Source organism: Xyrauchen texanus, chromosome 24 (genome assembly GCF_025860055.1).
Source record: "Xyrauchen texanus isolate HMW12.3.18 chromosome 24, RBS_HiC_50CHRs, whole genome shotgun sequence".
NCBI classification, from domain to species: domain Eukaryota; kingdom Metazoa; phylum Chordata; class Actinopteri; order Cypriniformes; family Catostomidae; genus Xyrauchen; species Xyrauchen texanus.
Genome location: NC_068299.1, coordinates 2,816,436 through 2,843,931, shown reverse-complemented (window position 1 = coordinate 2,843,931; position 27,496 = coordinate 2,816,436). Strand labels below are relative to the sequence as shown.

The 27,496-nt window shown below is 40.9% G+C and overlaps 1 protein-coding gene across 4 annotated transcripts in view; it reads left to right on the top strand.

Moving 5' to 3' along the window:
* The window catches only part of LOC127617569 (signal-induced proliferation-associated 1-like protein 2), a 164,285-nt gene that overhangs the window by 102,814 nt on the left and 33,975 nt on the right, over positions 1-27,496 (top strand). For 2 of the 4 annotated variants that reach the window (XM_052089543.1, XM_052089541.1), the window contains exons 9-15: positions 717-991; positions 6,835-7,086; positions 12,554-12,706; positions 16,505-16,614; positions 16,947-17,029; positions 21,096-21,502; positions 26,256-26,441. In XM_052089543.1, coding sequence (XP_051945503.1) covers positions 717-991; positions 6,835-7,086; positions 12,554-12,706; positions 16,505-16,614; positions 16,947-17,029; positions 21,096-21,502; positions 26,256-26,441 — 1,466 coding nt within the window. The remainder of the gene's footprint in view (positions 1-716; positions 992-6,834; positions 7,087-12,553; positions 12,707-16,504; positions 16,615-16,946; positions 17,030-21,095; positions 21,503-26,255; positions 26,442-27,496) is intronic. The other 2 variants (XM_052089542.1, XM_052089544.1) reach the window with 2 other exon arrangements.

Here is a 27,496-nt window from a genome sequence, read left to right as displayed (position 1 = left end):
GTATTCGTCCAGAGATCTGGTGTATATGTGTGCATGCGTTCTGTTTGAGATGCTGTCACTGGGCCCAGATTCTGTCAAAGGCACAGATCTGGTCAATGGGCCATCTGTGCCAGCATCAGGATCACTGTACTATCCCATCCCGCCATCTGTGGTGTACCTCCAGAATCCGGTGCAAACTACCTCTAAGCACTACCTGTTGGGCAAATAATTTCCTAATATTGTCACTTTTAGCCCATTTTACAATAATGGTGATTTTAAAAAGACTTGCGCGGACTGTCCATGTGCAGCTCCGATTTTCTCGACACTTAGACAGTCCTTGTCTGCGCGTATCGTCAGCGCACGTGCATGCTATTGACTACTATAAGAGAAACCTGTTCATATTCGCTCACGGGCAAAAGAGAATACTTTGATGCTTTACCATCAGCCCACGTTGTGTGAATACTCTATGTACGTTGTTTGTGATGCAAGTGTTGAATTGAGTTTGGATAATGCGCTAAAGCTAGCGCCAACACATCGCATGTGCATGAAACGTCACTTCTGTCAGCTGTTAAATGTCGATTGATTCCATGTAGTAAAAAAAATAATTTTGTGTATAATGTGTCATTTGGGACACAACTTTAATTGACTAAAGAGGACAGGAGAATGAATTGACCTTTAACCTTTTTGCCTCCTTTCACAATCCATCCTCTTGCTCACTCTTTCTCACCTTTGTGCAGATTGTTACCCGTGGCTGTGAGACCACAGAAATGACCCTGCGCAGGAACGGTCTGGGCCAGCTCGGCTTTCATGTCAACTTCGAAGGCATCGTGGCGGACGTGGAGCCGTTTGGTTATGCGTGGAAGGCGGGCTTGCGTCAGGGCAGCCGATTGGTGGAGATCTGTAAGGTGGCAGTGGCGACGTTGACCCACGAACAGATGATCGACCTGCTGCGAACCTCCATCACCGTTAAAGTCATCATCATTCAGCCTTATGAGGATGGAGCTCCAAGAAGGTATCAACCTCCTTCCATTGGCTACAAAAAAAAAAATTTCTTAAAATGATACATCATATTAAGTCTTGTTATCAGCTGGCCTGACGCACATGGAAGCTCAAAGTTTTTCCTTATGATAACAAAGCAGGGTGCTTGATAATTGATGAAATGCATCCCAGCATGTCTTATGAGTCACAGTACAGCAGATTGCTCGTTTATGGTTCAGTTGCTTGTCCAACTAATTAAAACGAGAGAGATCCACCCGCAGAGTGACATACCATCAGTTATCTTAATTAAAGCAATTGTCTATTTTTGGAACACAAAGCATTCCTCTTGGTTTCTTAAAGGAATAGTCACCCAGAAATGACAATCGTGTCATCATTTACTCACTCTCATTACTGACTTTCTTATGCTGATCACATATTTTCAATACAAACGCAGTTGACTTTCAAGATTTAAAAATGACTCAAAGCATCATAAATGTAGTCTATGTGACTTGTGCATCATATTCCAAGTCTTCTGAAAGCATAAATGGTCTCGGTGAGGAACAACCTGAAATTGAAGTCCCTTTTCAGTGTAAATCCTGGCGTCCGTTGCACGTGTATGAGCACTACAAGAGATATGACCATATACACAATATTAGGCAGGTGGTTTTAATGTTGTGTCCGATCTTTACAGATTGTTTTGCAATTGATGGGATATCAAAAGAGTACACCCTCAAGTGTGGTATATTCTGGTCTCTTGATATGGCTTCTTTCAATGTAAGTCTATTGGATATTTTTCGAACCAGCAACCTTCTGATTATCATGTATGTGCTTTAGCCCGCTACGCCACCACCACCGCACCTTTTGCTTACATCTAGAAATTATATTCCAGATAATGCTATTAATTGCACAGGGGACTTTCTAACTTGGTACATTACAAAAATATACTTTTTACTAACTATATTTGATCAGTTTTTCATCATTTTAGCTTTTTAAACATGTATTCAATCAATAAATGTGATATTATATTGTATATATTATTTTCTGTTACATGTTTATTGTTCAGTTGCATAATTTGTATTATTTTTAAGTATTTAAAATGATTTGTTAAATAAATGATAAAAACCGGTACTGTCTCTTTAAGAAAACCAGCAGTTCTGTAAAGAGCGACTATAAATGAGCGCATGTTAACAAAAGACACTCGAATGGCTTTAACTCATTTGTGCTGTGCTTGATTAGAATTAAATGTTTCTTTTTTGTTGTTTTTAATCAACAACTGATTGTAAAAGACAGAAAGGGCATTAGAATTCAATGACAAATGGATTGTGTGGATCTCGTCTTTGGACACACATCACACAAAACAACTTTTACTCTCAACACTCAGTGAAAGGATCTCACTGCTGAATACTTCACCACATAAACTGCACAATTACTGGTGAGTGAAATCTAAACATTTACCCACCAGTTGCCCAATATCAAGGTCTATATCAAAGTTTAATGCTTATGTTTAATACTTGCGTCAAATTCATAACCATAAGTTTGAGCAATAGTAAAAGTGATGCTTGCTTTAGCAATGGGTGGCTGTGACTCAGGTGGTAGAGCGGGTCGGCCACTAATCGCAGGGTTGGTGGTTTGATTCCCGGCCCACACATCTCCACATGCCGAAGTGTCCTTGGGCAAGACACTGAACCCCAAGTTGCTCCCAATGGCATGCTAGCGCCTTGCATAGCAGCTCTAATGTTGTTGGTGTGTGAATGTGTGCGTGAGTCACAGTGTAACGCGCTTTGAATACCATTAAGGTTAAAAAGGCATTATATAAGTGCAGACCATTTCTTTTCTTTTTTTTTTTTACATTGGCTTTGGCTGGGAACGGTCAGGTTAGCCTCAGGGGGATGAAACGTTACTGGTGGACAGTTTGTCAATAAACTTCAACGTCAGTAAATGCGTGCTGATGGCAGGAGGGTTAGATCATTGACATGTTGTTTTTTTGTATCTGGTCTATTGAAGGGAGTGTGAGATGCCAAACATTTCGTTCTATTATCCTTTTATCTTTGGCTACAGATTATGACCCTCTGCATTTGGGACGTTAGTAGAGGAAAAGCGTTACGATTCTTACTCTAGGAGATGTAACTGCTCTTTTATATTTGGTTGCATTTAATAGTAATCAATACGTAATTGATTATTATCCCTTGATTGTGAAACATTTGTTGTTTTAGAACTAAGGATGGTTTGCACAACAATTGTATTGTGATTGACATCATATTATGATAGTAAAGTGGTTTGTGAAAGCCATTTCATGTTTACCCAGAATGCTGCATATGTCGAGTGGTGCACATAACTGGTAAGCAGAAGGTTGCTGGTTCAATCCCCACAGCCACCACCATTGTGTCCTTGAGCAAGACACTTAACTCCAGGTTGCTCCGGGGGGATTGTCCCTGTAATAAGTGCACTGTAAGTCTCTTTGCATAAAAGCGTCTGCCAAATGCATAAATGTAAATGTAAATGTCAACAAAATAAAAACACACTCAAAGGAAAGGCTCAGCAATAGCATTAGCCTGGATCTAAAACCGTTATCCTTTACGATGTATATTGAACAATATAAACGTTCACTGACATATAGGTAGGACTCATTCGTATATACATCATGAATCTCAAGTTTTAAGTGTTAAGTTAAGAGCAGAACTATGCATTATCACACACATGCTCTTTGATTAATCTGACGGCTGTTAAGATTTTCAGTTCATAAGTTAGCGACATATTCCGCGTAGACATATTTGAAATGTTTCCTTTCTCTCATTAGTTTGATGTAAGGGCAGAATGTTTAAAGTTGTCCGTATGTAGATGATGGAAACCGCTCATGGACTGTAGAGGGTTACGGCTATATCCCACTGCTCTTGTGTAAATAAATAGATTTTCTGGGTTAGGCTAATATTAGACCCATATTTCACCAGCCCAGACTGCATGCTGCAAACCTTCAAAAAGGCATCTTTGAGCGCTTTAAAATAAGAGATGTGAAAATAGGGTACTTATTGAGAAAATCTTGTTTTTGATGCTTTTTCTTTCTGGATGAGGCTCTATTTCCCAAACATTTGAGGCAGTACTGTGGTGGTGCGCTGGTGCAGTGATGACATTATATTAACATGGTACTCCAAAAAAACAACCTTACGTTTACTATGATCCATGTGCAAAAAAACATGGTATGCATGGTACAGAAAACTGGGTTATTCCATGTCAAATCAACCTATTTCTGAAGAAAGGTCAACATAAATGATTATGAAAGTCAAAATGTTAAATGACATGGGACAATATTTACAGAGTTATCCATTAGTTACATTTACATTTACATTTATGCATTTGGCAGACGCTTTTATCCAAAGCGACTTACAGTGCAATTATTACAGGGACAATCCCCCCCGGAGCAACCTGGAGTTAAGTGTCTTGCTCAAGGACACAATGGTGGTGGCCGTGGGGCTTGAACCAGCAACCTTCTGATTACCAGTTATGTGCTTTAGCCCACTACACTACCACCACAACATTAGTTTATAGAGGGGTGCCAAAAATGACAATATTCGCCTATGATCTGGAGCAAAACTACAGGTCACATAAATCAGCACCCCTTGATTCATTATATGCCAATGGTGTGAGTACACAAATTGGGGTTGTTTTTCCAAAATTGGAGTCCCTATAACTCAAGAAGTATTAAAGATTTCTTAATATCCTCACAGATTCTGGTTCCGAACAAACTTTCCTTTTTGCATCTTCATACTTAAGGCCCTACACGGTTAAATCCCAGAGGTACGGGGCACTCAATGTGGCTCCAATGTGTCAATTGTTCAATTTTGTACATTTTCAATGGTTGAAATCCAAATGCCGGTTACATACATATGAAGCTAGTTTTTCATGTTCAGCAAAACAAAGGCCTAAAGTGCAAATAATGCCGAAACAAGAATAAATGGCTCTTCACTTTGTGCAATACCTATATCTAGTTTTTGGGGTTTAAGAAATGTAACTCTGCAACGCTCTTTAATACATCATTAGGGATCCAAACACCAAATGTCCCAGCTTTCCATTAGTTGGTAGCTGGCCTTCCATCAAAGTGTGCTTGGCAGTCATTCTAAGACAATTTCTTGGAGAACAACTCATGACTTTTGGAGTGTTTCAAATGTGTGACATATTGTATCTATAATAGTTTTGTACCTAAATTAAATTGGTTCATGTTTCTAGGCAGAAAGCATTAGAGCCCATTTACACTTTCATTGGTCAAATAGCTATTCACCTTGTATTGCATTGAACCAAGAACATTTTTAAGTGTATTTCAGCATCATTTGTAAAAATTCCCTTCTGAGGATGTTATACATTGCCGTGTTGGTGCTGCATTGCTCATGCCAAAATATTCTACTAGAAAGTACCACAGCGTCTAGCTTTCACTGCCTTAGTGAGCACTGCAAGGTCAACGATAACCAGAGGGCGATGGGGAAATATCTGATGAATGCAGCTCAGTTTAAAACACAATTCAGTCGATATAGGGCATCACCTTCTCAAATGTTCAGGACTGTCTTTTGTATCTAATTGATGCTAGCAGCCTTTGGGCTAGTTATGCAGATCAGGAGGAGAGAATGTGACCCTCCTCACCCCAAAGAGCTTCAGCGAGACAATAGCTCCAGAGTTGAATTGCAGAAGAATGTATTTTTTCGTTTTGGAGAGCAGACTGTTTTCTTAACCAGGGTGCATTGGTGACCTCTCTGGCTCTTTCTCTTTAAACCCAAGAACCCCACACCATGCCCAGCGTCTCCTTTCTGACGTCCTTCTGTTACTTTACTTTACATTACTATACTGTAGCTCAAAAACGGTTTTGGACACTTAAAGGCTCCGGCATACTCGCAGAGAAGTTCTTCTTCGTTCTTCGCTAAGAGCCAAAAGAAGTTCAAAACAGCTGAGCATCGGTATATTTTTTGCGAACATCCAGACACCGGCCACACCGCTGGGTGAGGCGCTAGAGGAGCATTTCAATATGAGGATGCATGTAAAACCTTAATTAATTTGACATTAAAATGTGTTCTTAATGACTCCAAGCCTCATTCCATGAGTAGCATTTACACAAGATCTTTAAAAGAAGCTGTGTACTAATATAATGTTTATGCGATATACAATGTGTTATTTGTTGTGTTTACATTCTGCATTCATGCTGCTAATGCATGCTATACGTGGCTAGAATATGCACCGGTTAAACTCTTTTACTGTAAGTTATGATGACACCGATACTACTGCAAAGATGGGTGTATAACGGGCAGAACACAAGAGAGGCATATCTCACTTTGGGCCGATGTGTGAAGCTTTCGGCTGCAGACGACACATGAGTATTTGAGTAGTTTTCCTAATTTAAAAAAAAAAGACTTGTTCTTGGAAAATGTCTCTTTGCGAATGATCGTACAGATGTAGGTAAGTTTTCACCAGCTCGACGATGTCGTCATGTTGACTGATCTTAACAGACTGAACGAGAATTAGCTGTCATCGGCCTCAAATTAGTTGGAGCTCCAGGTCACACCTGCCGATGAGGTGGACCAATGGCAGTAAAAAGGTGTTTAGCAGCCGGGACAAAGTTTTCCTGAAAGTTTGTGCTGGCCAGCGGTTACAAACCTCCAAAAAGGACTGAAAAACACCTTAGTTCTGGCCAAATTTGTTCTAAATGACGATTTTGTATGAAGTATGCCAAGGCCTTTAGTCACTCTTAAAAATGTCTGAATGCATTGCATTAAAAAACGACATTTTAAAGCAAGTGGCATCTGCAGTTAAATGAGGCTAGAGTTATTATATTTTAGATCAATAAATCACATCTGCCAATTGACCTACTGACCAACCCTTTCAATCTATTTCTCTCAGGGGCTGTTCAGAGCTGTACCGCATACCGATGGTGGAGTATAAGCTGGACAGTGAAGGAGCTCCTTGCGAGTTCAAGACTCCCTTCAAAAGAAACACAACGTGGCACCGCGTGCCCACCAGCGGCCAGGCCCTCCCCCGCGGCTCCCCCACGCAGGGTCCCGATCGGTTGCCATGCCAACAGATGCTCCAGCATGCTCAGACTGGCATCCCGCGCAGCACCTCTTTCGACAGGAAGTTGCCAGATGGACCCAGGTACTGCTGTGCACTGCCACATCTCCCATTACTTCAAATCCAGAGTTACCAACTGTCTGAACTTAAGCCAAAGTGTACTTCTGTTTTGACACGAATGCTCAGCGTATGCGTACAGTCTAATTCTCAGCCTTTACAAAGTACACTCGATTTGACTGGACACATATACACAGGTGGGTTGACCCATGTGCGCTATGACTGCTATTAAATACTGGACTATGTCTCTTCAGGAGTTTAGATCCATCAAGCGTGGACATACAAACTACTTGGTGCTTGAAACTCGTGAAATGCCTGGTTAAGACACTGTGATAAAGTCTTTGCTTGCATTGTGTATTCATTACATCCTCACTGACCCATAAAATTATGAACACTTCCTGTTCGCTCTGCTGTGTTTGGTATGCAAGAGATATGTTTGGGATACCTTTCAGATGTGGTTTGTTATAATGTGCTCATTTGTTCTCACTTGGAAGCCCCTCGTGGCGTTGATGACCTTTCCCGACAATTCTGTGAGACCTCATGTGGAGAGACTTCCCGATCACACAGTCTCTCTCTCTTATTCGTAGTGTTTGCTAAGGCAAGCATCATTTTAATTTTTTATTTTCTTAAAGGTATAGTTCACCCAAAAATGTATTTCATTATTTACTCACCCTCATGTTGTTTCCAACTCGTATGCCTTTCCTCTGTGGAACTTCAGCACCCTTGTTAGTGTTAGTGTTCCTATGGGTTTGAAACAATTTGAAGGTAAGTAAATGATAACTGAATTTTAATTTGCAGGTGAACTATCCCTTTAAAGTCCACTTAAAACATCCTAGTAACCACCAGAGCACCCTGGCACCCAATCAACCATCTAGTAATCACTCAGAACATCCTAGCAACCACCTAACAACCACGCAAAACACACTAGCAGCCACTCAGAACATCCTAGAAATCATCAGAACACCATAGCAACAACCTAACTGCCACCCAGACCACCCTAGCAACCATCTAGCATCCACTATTAACATCATAGAAACCCCCAGAGCACTCTAGCAACCATCCAGAACATCCTAGCAACCACATAACAACCACGCAAAACACTCTGACAACCACCCAGAACACCATAGCAACCACCTAACAGCCACCCAGACCACCTTAGCAACCACTTATTATGTCCTAGTAACCACCAGAGCACCCTAGCAACCACACAGATCCTCCTAGCAACCACCTAACAACCACGCAAAACACACTAGCAACCATCTAGCAACCACATAAATCATACTAGAATCACCAGAGCACTCTGACAATAACCAAGAACACCTTAGCAACCACCTAACAGCCACCCAGACCACCCTAGCAACCATCTAGCAACCACTCAGAAAATCCTAGAAATAACCAGAGCACGTCACCAACTACCCAGAACTTCCTAGCAACCACCTAACAACTACCCAGAACACCCTAGCAACCGCTCAGAAAATCCTAGAAATAACCAGAACACCTCAGTAACTACCCAGAACTTCCTATCAACCACCTAACAACTACCCAGAACACCCTAGCAACCGCTCAGAAAATCCTAGAAATAACCAGAGCACCTCAGTAACTACCCAGAACTTCCTATCAACCACCTAACAACTACCCAGAACATCCTAGAAACCATCTAGCAATGACTTAGAACATTCCTAGAAATCACCAGAGCACTCTGACAACCACCAAGAACACCTTGGCAACCAGATGGTAACCACTCAGAACATCATAGAACGCACCAGAGCACTCTGGCAACCACCTATTAACCAACCAGAATAGTCTAGCAACCACCTAACGACCTCCCAGAACACTTTAGCAACCAACTAACAACCACGCAGAACATCCACTTAACAACCAACCAAAAGACACTTGCAACCATCCAGAACATCCTAGCAACCACCAAAAATGTTCTGGAGAACACTCTAGAACCAAGAATACCTTGGCAACTGCATAGCAACACCCTGGCAGACTTTTGCACTGGTAAACATCACTCGCATTTTCTACAGAAAAACGTATTCTCTCTCTATTTTCTGTGAGAAATGACAAAGAAACTGGCGCACTGCAACGCCATACAGTGATTAAATAGAGAGCACAACCCTCAGCAAACCTCACTACAGCAAAACCACAGACAATGGAAACAGAACGAGAGACTGAGAGGTCCTAGGGGTGTTTTGGGCTCAAAACATCTTCATGTTTTGGATCTTTGACCTTGTTCTTGTTAACATGTCAGCATATATTTTCCCCCATAGGCAGTTTTGGTGCACAAAGTGGCCAACCAATGATTCTCGATAGTGTCAGTGTTTTGGTGTGTGTTTGTGTGTTGGAGGGACAGATGATCTTATAGCCTGCCAGTGATGATGTCAGTGAATGCACTCAAAGTGGTCTGATAACTAGAGCGGTATGCACATGCATGTACACAGCAGACGGGAGACCAGTGCATGATGGTCTGTGCATTTGCTGATGCCTGCCTGTGTTCCTGGACATTCAGCATTTCTGACTGAAAGTCCACATGTGATGGTTTTGGATGTCATATGAAAGAAGGAGAGCTATATGGAGAATGAAATACAGATAGAAATACTCTTTTCATTCCAATCCTGTATGCCATTCTTTCTTCTGGTTTCTGTTTATGGCTCTTTGTACAAATGTGCTTTATTTTTAAAGCACTTTCTCCTTTCCTCCGCATTAATATGAAGCACAAGACTGTTTTAGTGCCATATAAAATGTAATGACGAGATCCACGCAATCCATTAGTCATTGAATAATGCCTCTTTTAATATCCTTTCTGTACTTTACAGTCAGTTGTTGAAAAACAACAACAAAAAAGAAATATTTAATTCTATTCATACATAGCATGGATGAGATAAAGCCATTCGAGTCTCTCTCGTTAACATGCGCTCATTTACAATCGCTCTTTACAGAACTGCCGGTTTTCTTAAAGAGACAGTACCGGTTTTAGCACGTTTTTAACAAATCAATGCAACTACTCGGAAATAGTACAAATGATGCAGTTGAACAATAAACATGTAAAAAACTAATTAATATATGCAATATAATATAATTATTGATGTAATACATGGATTTGTTCATTTGTAAAAAGCTAAAATGCGACTATGAAAATATTATTACCGTAATTTCCGGACTATAAGCCGCAAATTTTTCCCACGCTTTGAACCTCGCGGCTTAAACAATGATGCGGCTAATATATGGATTTTTCCCGCTTTCAAATTTTATTTAAAAAAAAAAGAAAAAAACATTCTGTGACTTGCTCAGTTCTTTGGCGGCATGAAGCTTTCATTAGACCAATGAAATTGCCGAACGGGTTAAGGTCAAACAACTTTTTTGTTTACTGATTAGATTAAATCGAGCGCGCTCAAACTTCCCATCATTCTGATTACGGTAGTCATTTTGTCACCCTCAAGACACGGAGAAATGCATATAATGCAGCTTTTAAGTTGAAGGCGATTGATCTGGCTGTTGGAAAAGGAAATAGAGCTGCTGCACGGGAGACGTTGGAAACAGCAGCGTGAGGAATTGACTCAGTGCAAAAAGACAACTAAAGCTGAGGCTATTCAACTCCGACACCGAAGGAGATGACTTCAGTGGTTTCAGTGCGCAAGAGGAGGAAGATATGAACTTTGAAAATATGAACTTTGAAGATATGAAAGAATGACTTTCTTGCTAGGCTACTGTTTACTGCTAATTTTTTATTTTTTGTTACAAGCCGTGTGTGGCAGCGGGGGCGTGGTCAAGCGCCCGTCCGGGAGAGAAAAGCGGTGAGGGCGCTTTCACCTGAGCTAATGTCTAACACCTGTGTCTAATTTCAGTAAGCGTGGGGAGAGCGGCATAAAAAGGCAGCAGAGAGCGTGTGAGTGAGAGAGAGAGTGAGTGACAGACAGACACAGACAACTTTATAAAATTGATTGGAAACATTGCTGTGGCCATTAAAAGCCTTACCTGGAACATCAAGTGCCCTGCTTCACGTGTCCTTCTTGGGAAAACTGTCACACTGGCACCAGCGTGACAGTTTTCAGCACTTGATGTAAGCGCCCTTACCGCTTTTCTCTCCCGGACGGGCGCTTGACCACGCCCCCGCTGCCACACCGTGTTTCGTTAAAGCTTATTTATTTTTGTTACAAGCCGTGTTTCGTTAAAGCCTGTGTAAAGTTAATTTGTTTCAATGTACCGGTAGGCACCTGTGGCTTATAGACCGGTGCGGCTTATTTATGTTCAAAATAATAATTTTTTTTAAATTCAGTGGGTGCGGCTTATATTCAGGTGCGCTCAATAGTCCGGAAATTACGGTAATATTAAATTATTAAATTTTATCATATGTACCCAGTTCTATGTATGAATCGAGAGCTTGTGAGTTGGAATCGAATCAATACCCACCCCTATGTTTAGAGAATATAGTTGTATTGCTACAAGAATAAAGTCACTAAATATGGAGATGCAAAGCATAATATTGTGTGAATAAAATCACTATTATGAGAAAAGCTGTGATTATCACAATAGGAATAGGGCACTAAGGGAGTAGCTTTGTCAATGTGAGAAATTAATTAAACTGACTAAATAGAGGATTTAGTTAAATTGTTTAGAATTGTTTTAATTTTGCTACATTTGCGCCTCTCATCCAGACTAAAACAGCGTTTTCCTCTACCGAAGAGTGTTTCGAAAACGCTCCCCATTACCGCAAACTTTGGAAAAACGATGACATCAGGAAACTGAAGTGTGGATGTGGCCTTTTAGTTCTCAATTTCATGAAGTTATGATTTAATTCTCGAATCTTTGACCTTGTTCTTGTAAAAGGCTTATTATGAGATTACTCTCAGAACACTGCGACTTAATTTCCTTTAAGGATACGTCCTTATTCCTCAAATTTATTTTTTTTACGTGGCACTAAAACGGCGTTTAAATGAACTTCATCTTGGTGTCTCACCCTGGTTTGACCACAGAAATCAAGTGATTAGATCAAACATGTCACCTGATGTCACCTTTTTCGCCTGAAGAGCTTCTCTGATCCACAATGTGTTCATTTTTATTTAATTTTCCCCCAATTTGGAATGCCCAATTCCCACTACTTAGTAGGTCCTCGTGGTGGCGCCGTTACTCACCTCAATCCGGGTGGCGGAGGACAAGTCTCAGTTGCCTCCGCTTCTGAGACCGTCAATCCACGCATCTTATCACGTGACTCATTGTGCATGACACCGCGGAGACTCGCAGCATGTGGAGGCTCATGCTACTCTCCACGATCCATGCACAACTCACCACACGCCCCATTGAGAGCAAGAACCACTAATCACCACCACGAGGAGGTTACCCCATGTGACTCTACCCTCCCAATTTGGTTGCTTAGGAGACCTGGCTGGAGTCAATCTAATGACTTGATCAGTACATTAATGCAGCTCCCCATGCGAACATATGCAATATCAACTGAAACCCATCTGTGATCTCCCTCTTTCTCTCTTTTCAGGAGCATTCAGGACATTGAAAACCCTCAGGTCTCTTCCTGCAGTAAAGGAGACGTGTCTCAACATTACCGAAGCTCACCCAGTAACCAGTCCTCGTCTAGTGACCCGGGACCCTGCGGGAGCACCACCTGGAACCAGCAGCAGGGATATGATGGGTAACACACCAAGATAAACTCACAAGCGTGTGTTCTCGTCAAATAGAACTGTTTTGTATGGCTTTAATTAATAATAATACAATTATACTGATATTTTTATTTTCAATGTTTATTTTTTATTATTAAGTATTTAGTCCTAATTTAATTAGTATAAATGTATTAATGTAATAAGCATTTATTTAGTATTTATTTAAAGTGCTGTAAGCGAGTTTTTTTCATGGAAATGTATGCAAAAAAAATTCCGACTCCCTTAAAGATATTAATGAGATATCTCACGGGTCTCTGTCACAGCTGTAGGCTTTGTAAATGGCAAACAAATATGTGTCCGTGGACATTGATGCTTTTCACCTGTCAATCATTTTGCTTGTTCTCATAAACTACGTTTACATCCAAGGATTTAAAAGTTTCAGCGCATCAAAATAAAGCTGATGCGAAATTATCGCTAAAATGTGTCGACATAATATTTTTCCGTTTGCCTCTAGCGCATGAACTCTACGCCGATAATGGAAAATTGCCATTAATGCAAAAATATAGTGTCACATGACAGAATTTGCCCCAATCGTTAGCCTGTTACCATAATGACAGTATTGAAAGACAGTTTATTGTACGTGATTATGGATTGATCTTTACGGTATATAGATCTGATGCTGCAAACATGAGACTTCCAGGAGTGCAACACAAATATCTCGTATCATGCACCGGTCATCAACAAGTACAAGGAGAACCAATGAATGGCCACTGTTTGCGATTCATTTAATCGTGGTATCCATCCGTTTATTTATTAAAGTTGCTTTTTCACACCGTTCAAAATAATAGACGGCGGTCATGGAATTATCCCACAATACTAAAAACATCATTTCTGTGTTTTAAATTAAAAATAAATGCACAATATTAGGAGAAAAACATCAGTGTGCTTTTCTGGAACACATACAGCCCAATTCTATACAAATATTGTTTAGTTTTACTTTTGAAAAAATGCAGGCAAAATTCCCTGTATGAAATTAAATAAATTACCAAACGAAAAAAATCATTAAATTAAAAAAATGTATAAAAATAAAAATACAATGATTAGACCTATATATGCCTTTTCTTTACACAAACTTAAATGAGCCGTACACTGTTCTGTAGATGAATAAAGTCGGCTGAATGATCCTCAGAATGTTCTAGACTTTTCTCAAGACTATAAACAATCACTTTCACTTTCAGAAAACGAGCTTTTGAACATTTTAAAACTTTTTAAATATTTTAAATTTAACCCTCTTTACCTCGGATCACATTTGCTGCTTCTTCAGAAAATGTCAATTGCATTATGATGCTAAAATTACTTCTAGATGACAATCAAGTTCGGTTGGTGGTTAAAAGTTGCTGGAGAAATATGCGGGACATAATGCAGTTGTCATGGCGATGCTTCAGATTAGATGATTGTTCAAAATAGCCCATTGAATACCAGAAATGTATCATAAACCCTGATATTACATCGCATTAATGTTTCTTTAATAGTTGTGCACACATCATATAGACATCGATGGATGGTTCTTATTCTAAGACCGAAAGTTTCCCCCACTACTTGGTGCAGGTTGCCAGCTTGAACAGGACCATGACGATTCGCTTTCAGGTCGGAACCGGTGGCAACCTGCGTTTCTTTACAAAATTGCGCGAAAAGTGGATGGAAACCAGGCTAAAGTGTTACATATAAAGCAGATCACTGAGGCTATGATTCATTTGTCGCTATTGTGCCACTGTTTAATTTGACAGCCACAGGAACAAACAATGCTTCTCTTTTAGTCTCAAAATCATCTCTGGAGGGCGGGGTTTTGGAATTAGGGGCGTGGCTAATTCAACTTCTCAGTCACGTGAAAGCTTCAGAACACTAAAATCACGTACAGCACCTTTAAGCACTATCACACTTGCAACGTATTCTTTACAACAGCACGGTTGATGTACAAACATGGATAGATTGTCGACGTAATAAATGTTGGGTTTTATAAATTAATAAGTAGAGTAACGTCATTATGGTTTAGACAGAATAATTGTTAAAGTAATCCTGTTTGGGAATTACAAACTGCACTAACTTCAACTCAGACAGCAATCTGACAACAAGACTTTTCATGTTTCTTAGAATAACTAATTAGCACAGATGCAAGTGTTTAGCGCAACACTATTAGTGCAAATTTCACATTACTAGTCCAACATCGACAGAAAGCTTGACGTCCTCGCCATAAAGGCTCTGCTCTTAACACCAGCAGGCATAAGCTCGTCCCCTTGAGATGGACAGAAGGTCAGTAGTGCGTTTGAGAGTGTGTGTGTGTGTGTCAGCCCGTTAGTGTGACAAACGGCACTTACCAAGAAGAGAAATCCCTGCTGTCATACTGTAGTGCAACAGACATATGAATGAATGTAACAATCTGCCCGCTCACACTGCATTGCACAGCTGAGGAGCGTTAAACTTTGGATGCACCTTCTTCATTCATAATTACACGGTTTTCACACTTCTGGGAAAACCTGGAATTTTGTCAAAGTCAAATATACATAACATAAATGTAGAAACTATGTTAGCTTTATTTTGTAATAACTTTTTGACTGTTTTGCTAACAAGGTTTTGTTGCATGTACAAAAACATGATTGGGACTCGGGATAGGTGTCACATAAACACATTTGGGTTGTTTTGTCACTGCCGCCAGTTATGCATTGTGAAACAACATCAACGATTGACTGTCATGATTGAAACCCTGTAACATGCATTCTATGTCGTCTGCTGCCATCTCTGCTTCCACATTTACATTTATTTTTAGTGTCTGGTTAAAAAGATGTGTTTTAGCCGTTTTTTGAAGTTGAGAGTGAGTCAGCTTCACAGATGGAGTTGGGAAGGTCATTGCACCAATGTGGTATGATGAAACTGAGAGTCCGGGAAAGTGTTTTGGTATGTTCCTTAGCCGACCGCAGGCTTCTGGCAGGAGTGTAGCTCTGCATAAATGATTTTAGGTATGCTGGAGCAGACCCAGTGACTGTTTTGTATGCCAGCATCAGAGCCTTGATTTTAATACGTGCATCAACCGGCAGCCAGTGGAGAGAGACAAAGAGTGGTGTAACATGTGCTCTCTTTGGTTCAAATGTCTTCCATTAAATTTTGCTTCCATTATATAGTTTAAGTATTGCTATAGTGCAGTATGGTATACCGTTCTTTACACCTCATGATATGAATACATCTTTAATAATTCAGTGATCGATGTCTGCTTATTCCACAGTTACCACATGTAGGGTGCAATGATTTCTGTGATGCAGAAAACAGAGACAGAATCACTAAATCCAGTCACGTAATTTAGGGTGAAAATGTTTGCACAATGAATCCTATTAAAATTGTGATATGTACGATTGTGATTATTAATCTGTGATTAAAAGCTGTGATTTAATTGAATAAATATATAATATGGATGTGCTGCATGCTTCAAAATGCATGTGTGAAGCCAGCCAGCCGCCCATGCACTGAAAACACCTCAGCATAATGATGATGCACGCTCTATGTGTGCGTGTGTGCAGCAGATGACAGAGAGCGAAAAACAATTTGGTTCATTACGAGACCGTGGCGGGGCAAATTAGACCGTGGCGGGCCAACCGGAGTCTTGTCAATGAATGGGAAACACTGGACTGCACATACAGCTCGCAGCTGCCAATGTCTTTCCACTTGCACTGAAATCTGATTATCCCAAAACTTCCTTCGGGCTTTCTCCTCAATGCTTGATTGGAATGCCCAATGACTTTTCCTGTTCTCAAGTGGTTGACCAGCATGTTCTTCCACAGGTGTCAATCCCCCGTACTACACGACCGCTCCGCTGAAACCCAGGACATGTTGGGAGATGGAGAGATGCTAAGGGAGAGGGAGCCCACCCTAGAAAGAACACGATCGGCAGGTGAGTTTCAAACACAAGCTCTCAACAGATGTCAAACACAGCGGGCTTTGTAGTGCTTCGTAAGTTAACAATCAATCGTGCTAGTCAACACATTCAAGGGTGAAGATCAGCTAGGCATTGGTCAATGTACTGAATATATCTGTGATCACTTCCTTGTCAGCCACTCCTCTCCCTTTCTGGAAAACCAACTGTGGGAGCTGGTTTATTGCTGGTAACTACGATCTGAAGTTGGTTTTAGCTGGATTCTCCAGCAGGGTCCTTCCTCTCAAATGTCCTGCTGTCAGAAATCCAAGAGCACTCAATGTTTATCCTTTATGTTGTTTTCTTCTCAGAGGCCAAATGGCACGTCCCATCCACTAAGATCCTCAACTCATTGAAGGAGAGGGGCAAGGATTCACCAAACAAGCTGACGCGGGTAAGACTCTCCAGTACAAAGTATAAACCTCATTGTATAGAATGCTGCGAGGTCAGGTTCATTCAAAGGACGGCAGACAGACCGAGAGCGTATTTGTGTTTGAAATGGTTTATTTATAATTTGTTTGGTTTGCTAGCTGGTCAGCTGGAGATATTTGTTTATCTAAATGTAGGTTCATAATCAAGGGAAATTCCCTTGGAAGATTTACTGTGGGAATGTGTGCTTTACAATGTCAGCGTGTATTTTAATGTGGTAACTCACATTTGAACTATGTGATCTTTATAATAATAAGCTTCAATGGCTCATGTCTAAATTTGGTATACTTTGGAAGGATCTAAAGAAACAGAACGATCTTTGACTGACTTTTACTACATTTTACTCTTACTGTTAGTGCTTCTGGTGTTTAGGAATAAAATGATCTATCCTACTTCCTCCTCATTACCTCACCATCATTACCGTGACATTTCTGAACACAGAACAAGCATCGCTGACATGTAAATATGAACGGTCGTGTCTTTATGTTTGAGGATTTCGAAGCATGCCATTTTTGCAGCTTAGTTTCAATAAATGATCTTTTTGAAACTTGGGAGGAAATTTTAAGTTATTAAAGTTCCAGTGTTTTTTTCTAGAACAATTTGATTCCTCATGATACAGTAACCCCATGCAAAGATTGACCTATTTGCTTCTGAAGTGTTTTGGAAAGTTTGCCTTAGTAAATCGTCTATAGGGTGTTGACTATGTACATTGTAAACCTTCATATGACACACACACACACAGAGCTTTAGTGAGCCCCACTAGTCATGCTGTCAGTGTGCATGTATGTCAGTCTGATGAATAAATGGAGATAAGGTCAGTGTGCCCTTGGTGCTGCCGCTGTGTGCTGTTATCAGGGCTGAACTCATGTTTTCTGTCTGTCTATCTCTCTCTCCCTATTCCTGAGATGTTCACATAGCATCCGATTGCTGGTGTTCAATTCAAACTAAATTACTAATCATCTTTATTGGCTATACTCCGAATGAGTGTGCAGTATATACTGCCCGTGTATGCGATGTGCAATTTTGAAAAGTATTCCAAACACTAATTGTAATGGGATTAATGGAAAGGAGGTAAATAATATTTTAATTATAAACTTAACCAAAAGACACAAACACACTGTGGCAGGGCGGGGCCGGGTCGTGATCCTACACACCCGGTCCCGTATTAGGCTAATTGAGCCTCCGAGGGATAAAGGTCGACTGCAGAGGATCGTGCGGGAGAGAGAGAGATTGTTTAGCCTAATACGGGACCGGGTGTGTAGGATCACGACCCGGCCCCGCCCTCCGCCCTGCCACACACACATATGCCGGACAGCTGCCCATAAACGCTCTTTCTCCGTCGCACCACCGTCAGCAGTCGGCCTTTATCCCTCTCGGAGGCATGATTACCTCCGCCCTGTCACATTCCTCCCTCGTTTTCTCAGGCCCGGGGAGCCCGCGGTATGATGTACACCCCCCAACCCTTTCCCAGGGGGAGGTCATCCCTTCCTTCCTGAATCTGGGAGGGAAACAATAATGATTAAAATAGGGGGTATTCCCTGTAACCGTGTAGTACTCCCAACAAAAAAATGCACTTTAAAATTTAAAAGAGAGGGAAAGGCCAATGTGGAGCAGCAGTTAGAGATAGAGAGGAGAGAGAGATTAAAAAAAACACTTACACGCCGGTTCTCCGATTCGCCGTAGCTTGGTCCTCGGCCGCTCCTCCACCCTCTAACGGATGACAGCCGCGCCTCCCCGGGCAGATCGGAGGCAGTCCTCCGGCCCCTAGCGGACGTAATGCCCTGCCGTGCTCTCGGGGAACAGAAGGAGTCTTCCCCGACCTGGCAGCGGTTCTCCTGCTCCAGGCGGTCGGACGGGAGCCCCTCCCCGCTCGCGGTCGGCAGTCCTCTCTTAACCCCGCCGCGATTAGCTGCTGGTAGGGGTCTCCCCGCCACTGGCAGTGGCCCTAATCGTAAACGCTCTTTCTCCATCGCTAAAAAGTGATAAAATGCATTCTATATATAACTTTTTTCTGTTTTCACACTATTCTGAAATATCTGGGTTGAAGCTGTGACCGCAGAGACTTAAACATGGTTTAAAATATGAAAAAAATCAAAAAATTACCAGACCACGTGTCCTACTGTTGCATCATCCATGAGCAGGATGTGGAAAGAGGTACTCTGAGTAATAGCTGACCGTGACATTGTCTGATTTATTCAGGATTATAAAATAATCTGACAGAGTTGACCTAAAGTGAGGACACAACTTTGATGGGCAGTTTTTTATGCAAAATATAATATAAAGTTTACTTTATGTAGTTGATATCTTACAGATCCCGACCTTTCATTTGATGTTTATATTTATGAATTTGTTGCATTTTTAAACACTTTGTTTAGCACTTTAACGTGCCAACATGAATTTCTAGAATTTTAACATAAAGATGATTGTGGATGCAAGACACGTTTTGTCCCTTATCTCAAGAATCAAGTGTTACGCAAAGGCAAATATGTTGCGATATAGAATACATTATGAAGACAATCCAGAAAAGATCAGAGAGTTATTTTTTAAGGGGTTGCAAGGCAGTGATGCAGCAATATCATTTGCATGTTAAAAAAATATGATTTTTTTTTTTCTCTCCCCAATTTGGATTGCTCAATTCCCAATGCACACTCTAAGTCCTCATGGTGGCGTAGTGACTCTCCTCAATCCGGGTGGTGGAGGACGAGTCTCAGTTGCCTCCGCATTGGAGACCGTCAGTTCGTGCATCTTAACACGTGGCTTGTTGAGTGCGTTACCACGGAAACATAGCGCGTGTGGAGGCTTCACACTGTTCTCCGTAGCATCCACGCACAACTCACCACGCGCCCCACTGAGAGCCACCACCACATTATAGCGACCACAAGGAGGTTACCCCTTGTGACTCTACCCTCCCTAGCAACCGGACCAATTTTGTTGCTTAGGAGACCTGGCTGGAGTCACTCAGCACGCCCTGGATTCAAACTCGCGACTCCAGGTGTGATAGTCAGTGTCTTTACTCACTCAGCATCCCAGAACCCCCAAATATTTTAGTTTTTAAAGCATTTCATGCAAAGTAATGCACGTCCTCACTGCTGATTCAGTATTTCCTCCTCAAGTTCCTTCAGTGTTAAATGTCGGTGGTCAAAACAGCTTTCTGTGCTTTAGCGCCACCTGTTGCGCTGGTTTTGGTAACTGCACTGGCTCCTGACACTTGATCCAAAGCTCATATTTTATTGGTCAGGGCATTTCATGGCCTGGTGAAGAAGAAAAAATGGAAACATTCACTGTATAAAAAAAAATAGAAGCTTCGCTTTGCAGTCGTCCGATCCGGCGCGAATGTTCGCCCCCAGGTGAGTGGCTCATTAGTAATCCCTTGTTTTGATTAAAAATGTAAATCGTGCCGAAGATTCACCTTTGGTGTGCAAAGGCCTTGAAACCCACAAAAAATAGCAACGACCCACCAGTTGAGTCTACAATACTGTATTCTGTATACTGTATGTGATAAAGAGCCAGAGGGAGTTAGTTTGGAGTGGGTTTCTGCTCCCAACATAATTAAAACAAAGGGAATGATGGATTAAAGGTCTGTCTCGTTATCAAACTACTGTAAGTTGCATTGTCTAATGCTGTTGGCTATCCATTGGGAGATGTACATGGCGCCATTCTCTGATTTATTACGACTATTGCCTGCACACTAATTAATGAATACAGCACACATTTGCATTCATTACCAGTAGCAGAATTATTCATTAGCTCACAGTAATTAGTTTTGCTGGTCTTGCAGTGTACATTTGAATTATTTTATATTAGTTGGGACCAAAGAAAGTGGAACATGACATGATAAGTGTATGGCAGCTTATGTGGTCCATTGTCCATTCAGTGAATGGAATAACAGATAACAAATTTGCAAACAGACTAAAAGAAGGCACATGTACACAATGGGACAATGAGAGTGTATGAGCTTGTTGTATGAGCAATAGAAATAACACAGCTTGCCTTAGTAAAAAAAACACCCTAAAAATTCTGTCTTCCTACAGCAGGGCGGCGATAAGAACTCCAGCCACTCCAGTAGTAACACTCTCTCCAGTAACGCCTCCAGCAGTAACAGTGATGAGAAGCACTTTGGCTCTGGAGATCTGATGGATCCAGAGATGTTGGGTCTTACCTACATTAAAGGAGCCTCTACGGACAGCGGGATTGACACTGCCCCCTGTAGCATGACCCCGGGGGTGGCCAATGCGTCCGCGTCCCGAGTCACGCACCAGGGGCGAGGGGCATCTGACCCGGGACACTCATGGAACCCGGAGCTGACGGAGGAATGTTCCACTGAGAAGGAGCACAGCAGGTTGTACCTGCCTCAGAGCTACGCCGCGGCACTGGCAGCCGGACACGCGCCAGGGGACGGGAGTGTAGGAGACCTCAGCGAGATATCCTCCCATTCCAGGTGAGCGTTAGAGAGGTTCTGATGTTAAAAGGGGGATGGTTAATCCATAAATGTCTCTCCAAACCTTTACGACTTGTCGTTCTTCTGCAAAACACAAAAGGAAACTTTTTGAGAATTCTGGACGTTCTTTTCCACTAGCCATTTTCTTTTCCTTGCACTTGAGAAGATGAGTCATGTGGACTACTTTTATGATACTTCTGTTAAGATGCCGTGTCCTTTGCGAGGCTTGACATCTCTAGGACATTACTCAGAATTGTGTCCTTTTATGTTTCGCAGAAGAAAGAAAGTCATACGGGATTGGAACAAGGGTATGTAAATGACGAAAGAGTTTTCATTTTTGGGTGAACTGTCCATTTAAAAGAGTGGAGATGGATCAGATTTGTGGCTAGAGGCCATATGGATGAAATGCTTTCAGGCTGATTGTGTTTGCTTTGCCAAATGGCTCCAAAACAGTTGTTTTTGCCAACATTATTGATTAGCCTACTGGCTAGAGTTCCAATCAGACCATATGGATCCTAACAGCAATTTTGAAACTTTCCAGTTTGCGATTAGTTATTGTTTGTGCATCCAAGAGAAGATGTTTTATATATATATATATATATATATATCTCAAAATACCTTTCACTAAGCTTCTTTCCACATTCAAAAGAGATGCTTGGCAGAATCAAGCTTGTGTCAAAGTGTCAGGGCAAATCACGGGTAATCACTTCTGATCACCTCATGAATTCTGATGTATCTAGATGATCTACCTGCAGAAGAATCACAAAAAACATGGCATGGATCCTGACCATTGGCACGCTACCAAATGGAAGGTTTTTCTCTTTTATGGAAAATAACGTTATAGCATAATTTGCTTTGGAGGAGACATATTCCATTTTTTTGTCCATAATGGTTGTGTAATTGTGTAATCGATGGAAATGTTGAGTATAATCGAGATACTTGTGTATCCACCTTATTTTTCAGCATGACTAGGGCGGCGGTATTATCCACCTTGAATGTGGACCTCTTCCGGTATAAGCTAGCTCCAGCTATTTTAGCGATACAAAAATACTACATTGTTACATTATGTATGTTTAAATTGCAGGCTGGCAATATACAGTATCATGTCATCAAAATATTAGTATCATTCATTATTTTTTTCATAAACACATTGGTTTGTAGAGCAAAGAGTTTTACTGTTTATCACATTTTGCTATCATTTCATCATATGCTGATGCACAGGCAGAATGAATGACAGATCAGTCTCGCCTTTTGAAATAAATAAAGGCTTCATTGGAAATTTTGCAGATAAATACAGTATGAATGGAGATTTTCACACCAAATGCAACACGTTGATGAGTGGCGAATCGCCACCGAATGGCCCTTTAACATAGAAAGCGATGCGAATGACCGCCGTTATCACATTTACGCCTTTACAATAGGTGTCGCTAATGGACAAGCAATATAACCCCGGTATGGTAGGTGGCTCAACGCACCTTTCAGCTGGTCTGCCCTCCACCTATGACTTGGAGTGGTGGTGGCGGCGTAGTGGGCTAAAGCACATACATGGTAATCAGAAGGTTGCTGGTTTGATCCCCACAGCCACCATTGTGTCCTTGAGCAAGACACTTAACTCCAGGTTGCTCTGGGAGGATTGTCCCTGTAATAAGTGCACTGTAAGTCACTTTGGATAAAAGCGTCTGCCAAATGCATAAATGTAAATGACTGATGAGAAGTACTTCTTTACAAGCAGATCAAAAAAGAAATCTGATTTCTCTACAAGTTGCAGCAGTGATGAAGAATTTGTTGTTGATTTGCCCAATGAGAAACATTCAAGATGTGATTCACAGCTCAAATGTTATTGGTTGGGCTGTTTCTTCGACGGGTAAAGAATATTTTTTTGACACAATAAAAAGCTTTGCTTTGTCGGTGCACGATTTGGCGCGGACGTTCGTTCCAGGTGTGAAGGGCCCATTAGGAATTCATTGTTTCCATAATAAATGGTAATCGCGGCGAAGGTTCGCGTTTGGTGTGAAAATGTCTTAAGAAGCAGATTTTGCCATTGTGTCTTCAATACAACACAGAGCAACAAGTGAATGATCTACTTACTCTTTTACTATAATGCAGACGTTAGAAAATTACCGGACATTAGGATGTTACTCTGCTGTACATCCTGTGGTTGTGTAATAGTAAGACACTAAGATAAACGGCAATACCGATTTTTCCTAAAGTGCCCTTTGCCACACTTTTTGCAAGTTTATGTGTTTATGCCCCACACTGTAAAATCACTGTAACACTTTACAAAATGTTTCCATTTGTTAACATTATTTAACAACATTGCTGTAGTTAACATGAACTAATTAACTTAATGTTAGTTACAACATATACTAATACATTTTTAAAATCAATAGTTGTATTAGTTAACATTAATGCACTATAAACTAACAATGAACAACTGTATTTTTATTAACTAGCATTATGATTAATAAATGCTATAAAAAATATATTGTTCATTGTTTGTTCATGATAACTAATGCATTAACTAATGTCAAAGAAAGGAAACCTTTTTATGAAGTATTACCAAAATTACATTAATTGTGATTTGCTAATATTTATGTGCATTGAAAACAGTTATGAATAGTTTAGTTGTCAATATCAAAAGGTCATTGTGACATACCGGCAACCAGTAAGAACCATGAGAGCATCACACACAGTAGAGATATATTACAAGCTTTAAAATTGCTCAGAGAAATCATTAATATCTATGATTTGTTTACTGTCTTAGGCGTTTTACTGGAACACAAATCACTCATTATTAAGCAAATGTGCGAAGACGCGGTGCCGTTAATGTTAAAATGTAATTGCACTGATTAATGCTATTGTGACCGACATAAATCTGATTTAAATTGGAATCTTTACAGAATTCGTGAATGCTTAGAATTGCCAACATCTCACCCTCCAAAGGCCATTCTGTCATGCTTCAAGGGCTGAGCAAGTGCTCGTTCATTATAGTGAGCAATATGTATGTGATTCCCTTTATGTTGCAGAAAGATTAGCCCTAAATCTAGGCACAATTGGCCGACCACTGATTTGAGATGAATATCTGCTGATTTTGATCGGTGCACCCCTATTTACAAGCCCATATCACTAAATTCAGGTCTTTATTATCCATCTAGTTATTAACATTGCAATCAATGACAGTGGCCTGGAAATGCAGCCGCTTTCTTACATTTACATTTATGCATTTGGCAGACGTCTTTATCCAAAGCGACTTACAGTGCAATTATTACAGGGACAATCCCCCCACGGCGCAACCTGGAGTTAAGTGCCTTGCTCAAGGGCACAATGGTGGTGGCTGTGGGGCTCAAACCAGCGACCTTCTGATTACCAGTTATGTGCTTTAGCCCACTACACCACGGCTTTCTTGCTACCGCTTTGCAAAATAAGGTGGATACCATTTAAACATTGACTTGAATTCATTTCCATGTGCAAATTATAGCTGCATTGTTTTTAACCACAGAGTCATTCAGGGAAATCATGAGCCATTAACTCTTTCCCCGCCAGCGTTTTTAAAAAAAGTTGCCAGCCACCGCCAGGGTTTTTGACGATTTTTGCTAAACTTTAATGGCCCGCAGAATATTTTCTTCCATGAATATATGAAGATGCTATATATCAAAATAAAGATCTGAGCCTCTGCTTTTAGGCAAAAAAAAACGATTTTATTTTATCTTCATTTGTTCTTTTTTTATTGCCACTTGAACAGAGGTCGGTTTTGTCAAAAACAACATTTCGGACAAAAAGCTGAGAAAAAGGCATTTTTATCAAACAAGTGCTTTAGTATTAGTATGGTGTACCACTTCACGTTTGAGACGATCGCAGTCTGTTTCTTTGATCAAAGAGTTGCGTACTCTTTCAAAACATGCACGCGGGTCTTCCTTACCGTATACCACCTAAAACACGGATACCCGGAAAATTCCGTGTTTGGCGGGGAAGCGTTTTTTCATAAAACCCGGAAAATTCTGTGTTTGGCGGGGAAAGAGTTAAGGAAAATCAAGCAAACCAATGTTCAACCATGTCAAATTACCTTAGAGCATTACCTGCACACTGTCTACTGCCAGAACATAATCTGTACCTGCTTTGGAACTGACATGCAAATGCATGCATAAATGGTAGACCGCTCTATTTTCTGCTAACGAGTGACAGGCTTGCATTGTTTATTGTGTAAATATTCAGAAATGTGTACATTATTTACAGTTGAAGCTTGAAGCTTAAAATGTTACATAAAAGCAGGAAAAAGTTCCTTTTGATTTGGACCAGGGAGAATGACAGACGTCCTGTTGTTGTAGAAAGGACAATGTCCTGCTCAGGGGCAAGTTGTCTGTTCTGATATGTGTTGTTTTTAATGTATGAATGTCATATGAATACATCCAGAGAAGATAAGTTCATTGTCAGAAGTAGTTTGAATGCTTTGGATGGGTGGATGGATGGATGGGCAGACAGACAAATGTATAGCACACTACATTAGATCAGTCTGAAGGTCTGTGTCAGGTTTGGATTTAGCTTGAAAGCTCCAAGGAGTTTGAGTCAGAAATTTAGGTCTTGGGTAGGGTTTTGGCAAGCCAACATAATTACTTCATAAATGCCAGTTGGCCACCATTCATAAAAAGTTCCCTTTTATGAAGTGCTAAAAATCAAAGTGTCTCTCTGTAGCAGTCCTATCACATTGTTTTGATTGTTGGGTCTCATCTTCCTTTATCCCATGTGTGCTGGCCAGTGGCTCCCATCACTCTGGCAGCCCCTTACCCCACAGATCCAAGCTCACCTCCTCTCCAGAGACTTCCAGGGCCAGGGCAGGGTCCCACAGTAGCCAGGAGCCAGAGGCGAACACACACAACAAGAGGTGCAAGAGGGCTGATGACAAACCTATCCCGGACGAGCCCCCAATTCTGTCTGAGTGTGGGTGAGTGAGGGATCTGGCAGGGCGAATGCATGGAATAAGATGCTTTTCATGGTATGATTGAAGAGAGAGGCTTATTTGAATGTTAATTGTTTAAGCTGACAACATATCTGTCCTGAACTGGCCCCCAAATTTGTTCACGAGTGAGTGATCTGGTAGCGTAGATGCATGGAAGAGGATGCTTTAGTTGGTGTAGTTGCTTATGTGGAAGTTAATTGTCTAAGTCCCTTAAATAAACATTAAGCAAAGTTGCTTCATTCAAAAGGTTGTTTGTTGTATAATTTAATATAATGTTCGCAATTACTGCATACTTGCAGATCTTAAAATCTCTAGAGCCTATAAACTTTCCCAAAATTAAACTACATTTAAAAAGATGTTGTTTAATTCCTGAAGCAAACAATTAGGTAGGGCCTTAAATTTGATTACATTTAAAATTGCCCTCTTTGCTTGTGCTAGTATGACTCATTAAGTGTCTGGTTTAAAAGGCCAGGAGAGACCAATCTATTCCGAGGCTGGATTTAACCACAGGCTAAGGTCTCTCACTTCTTTTTATACAATTAATCTCTCCGATGGCACCATCATCATGCTTTTCCAGGGTTCAAGGACGAAAAACCTTCAATATGTCAAACCCAAGTTAATTCTTCCACTATCGATCAGAGTATCACCAAAGCCTGTCTTGAACCAGCAGTAGGTTTAGCGAGCTAAAATTGGCCTTGATCGAAATGGGCAGTTCCGTTCTAAATCGGCTCTGTAATCTTGGAGACGTAATATACTTGGCATATGTCTCTTCACATTATTGATCTGTACTGTGATGTCCAGTCCCTGTGGACTGTACTGTTCTGTGGGGAGATTGGTGATATAGCCACTGTACTTAAATAAAACCTGGAGGCGGATTGTCCACTTTTCCTTAGTTCAAGAACTCTCCTCCCATTTCTTTGATATTCTAGGTTTTTGTACCCACTAGAATTCAACCGTTATCACCCTGTTCTTTATGTGTTGGGGTAATTGAGCTGAATCCAACAAAACATTACTTTGCGGACTTTCGAGGACAGACTCAA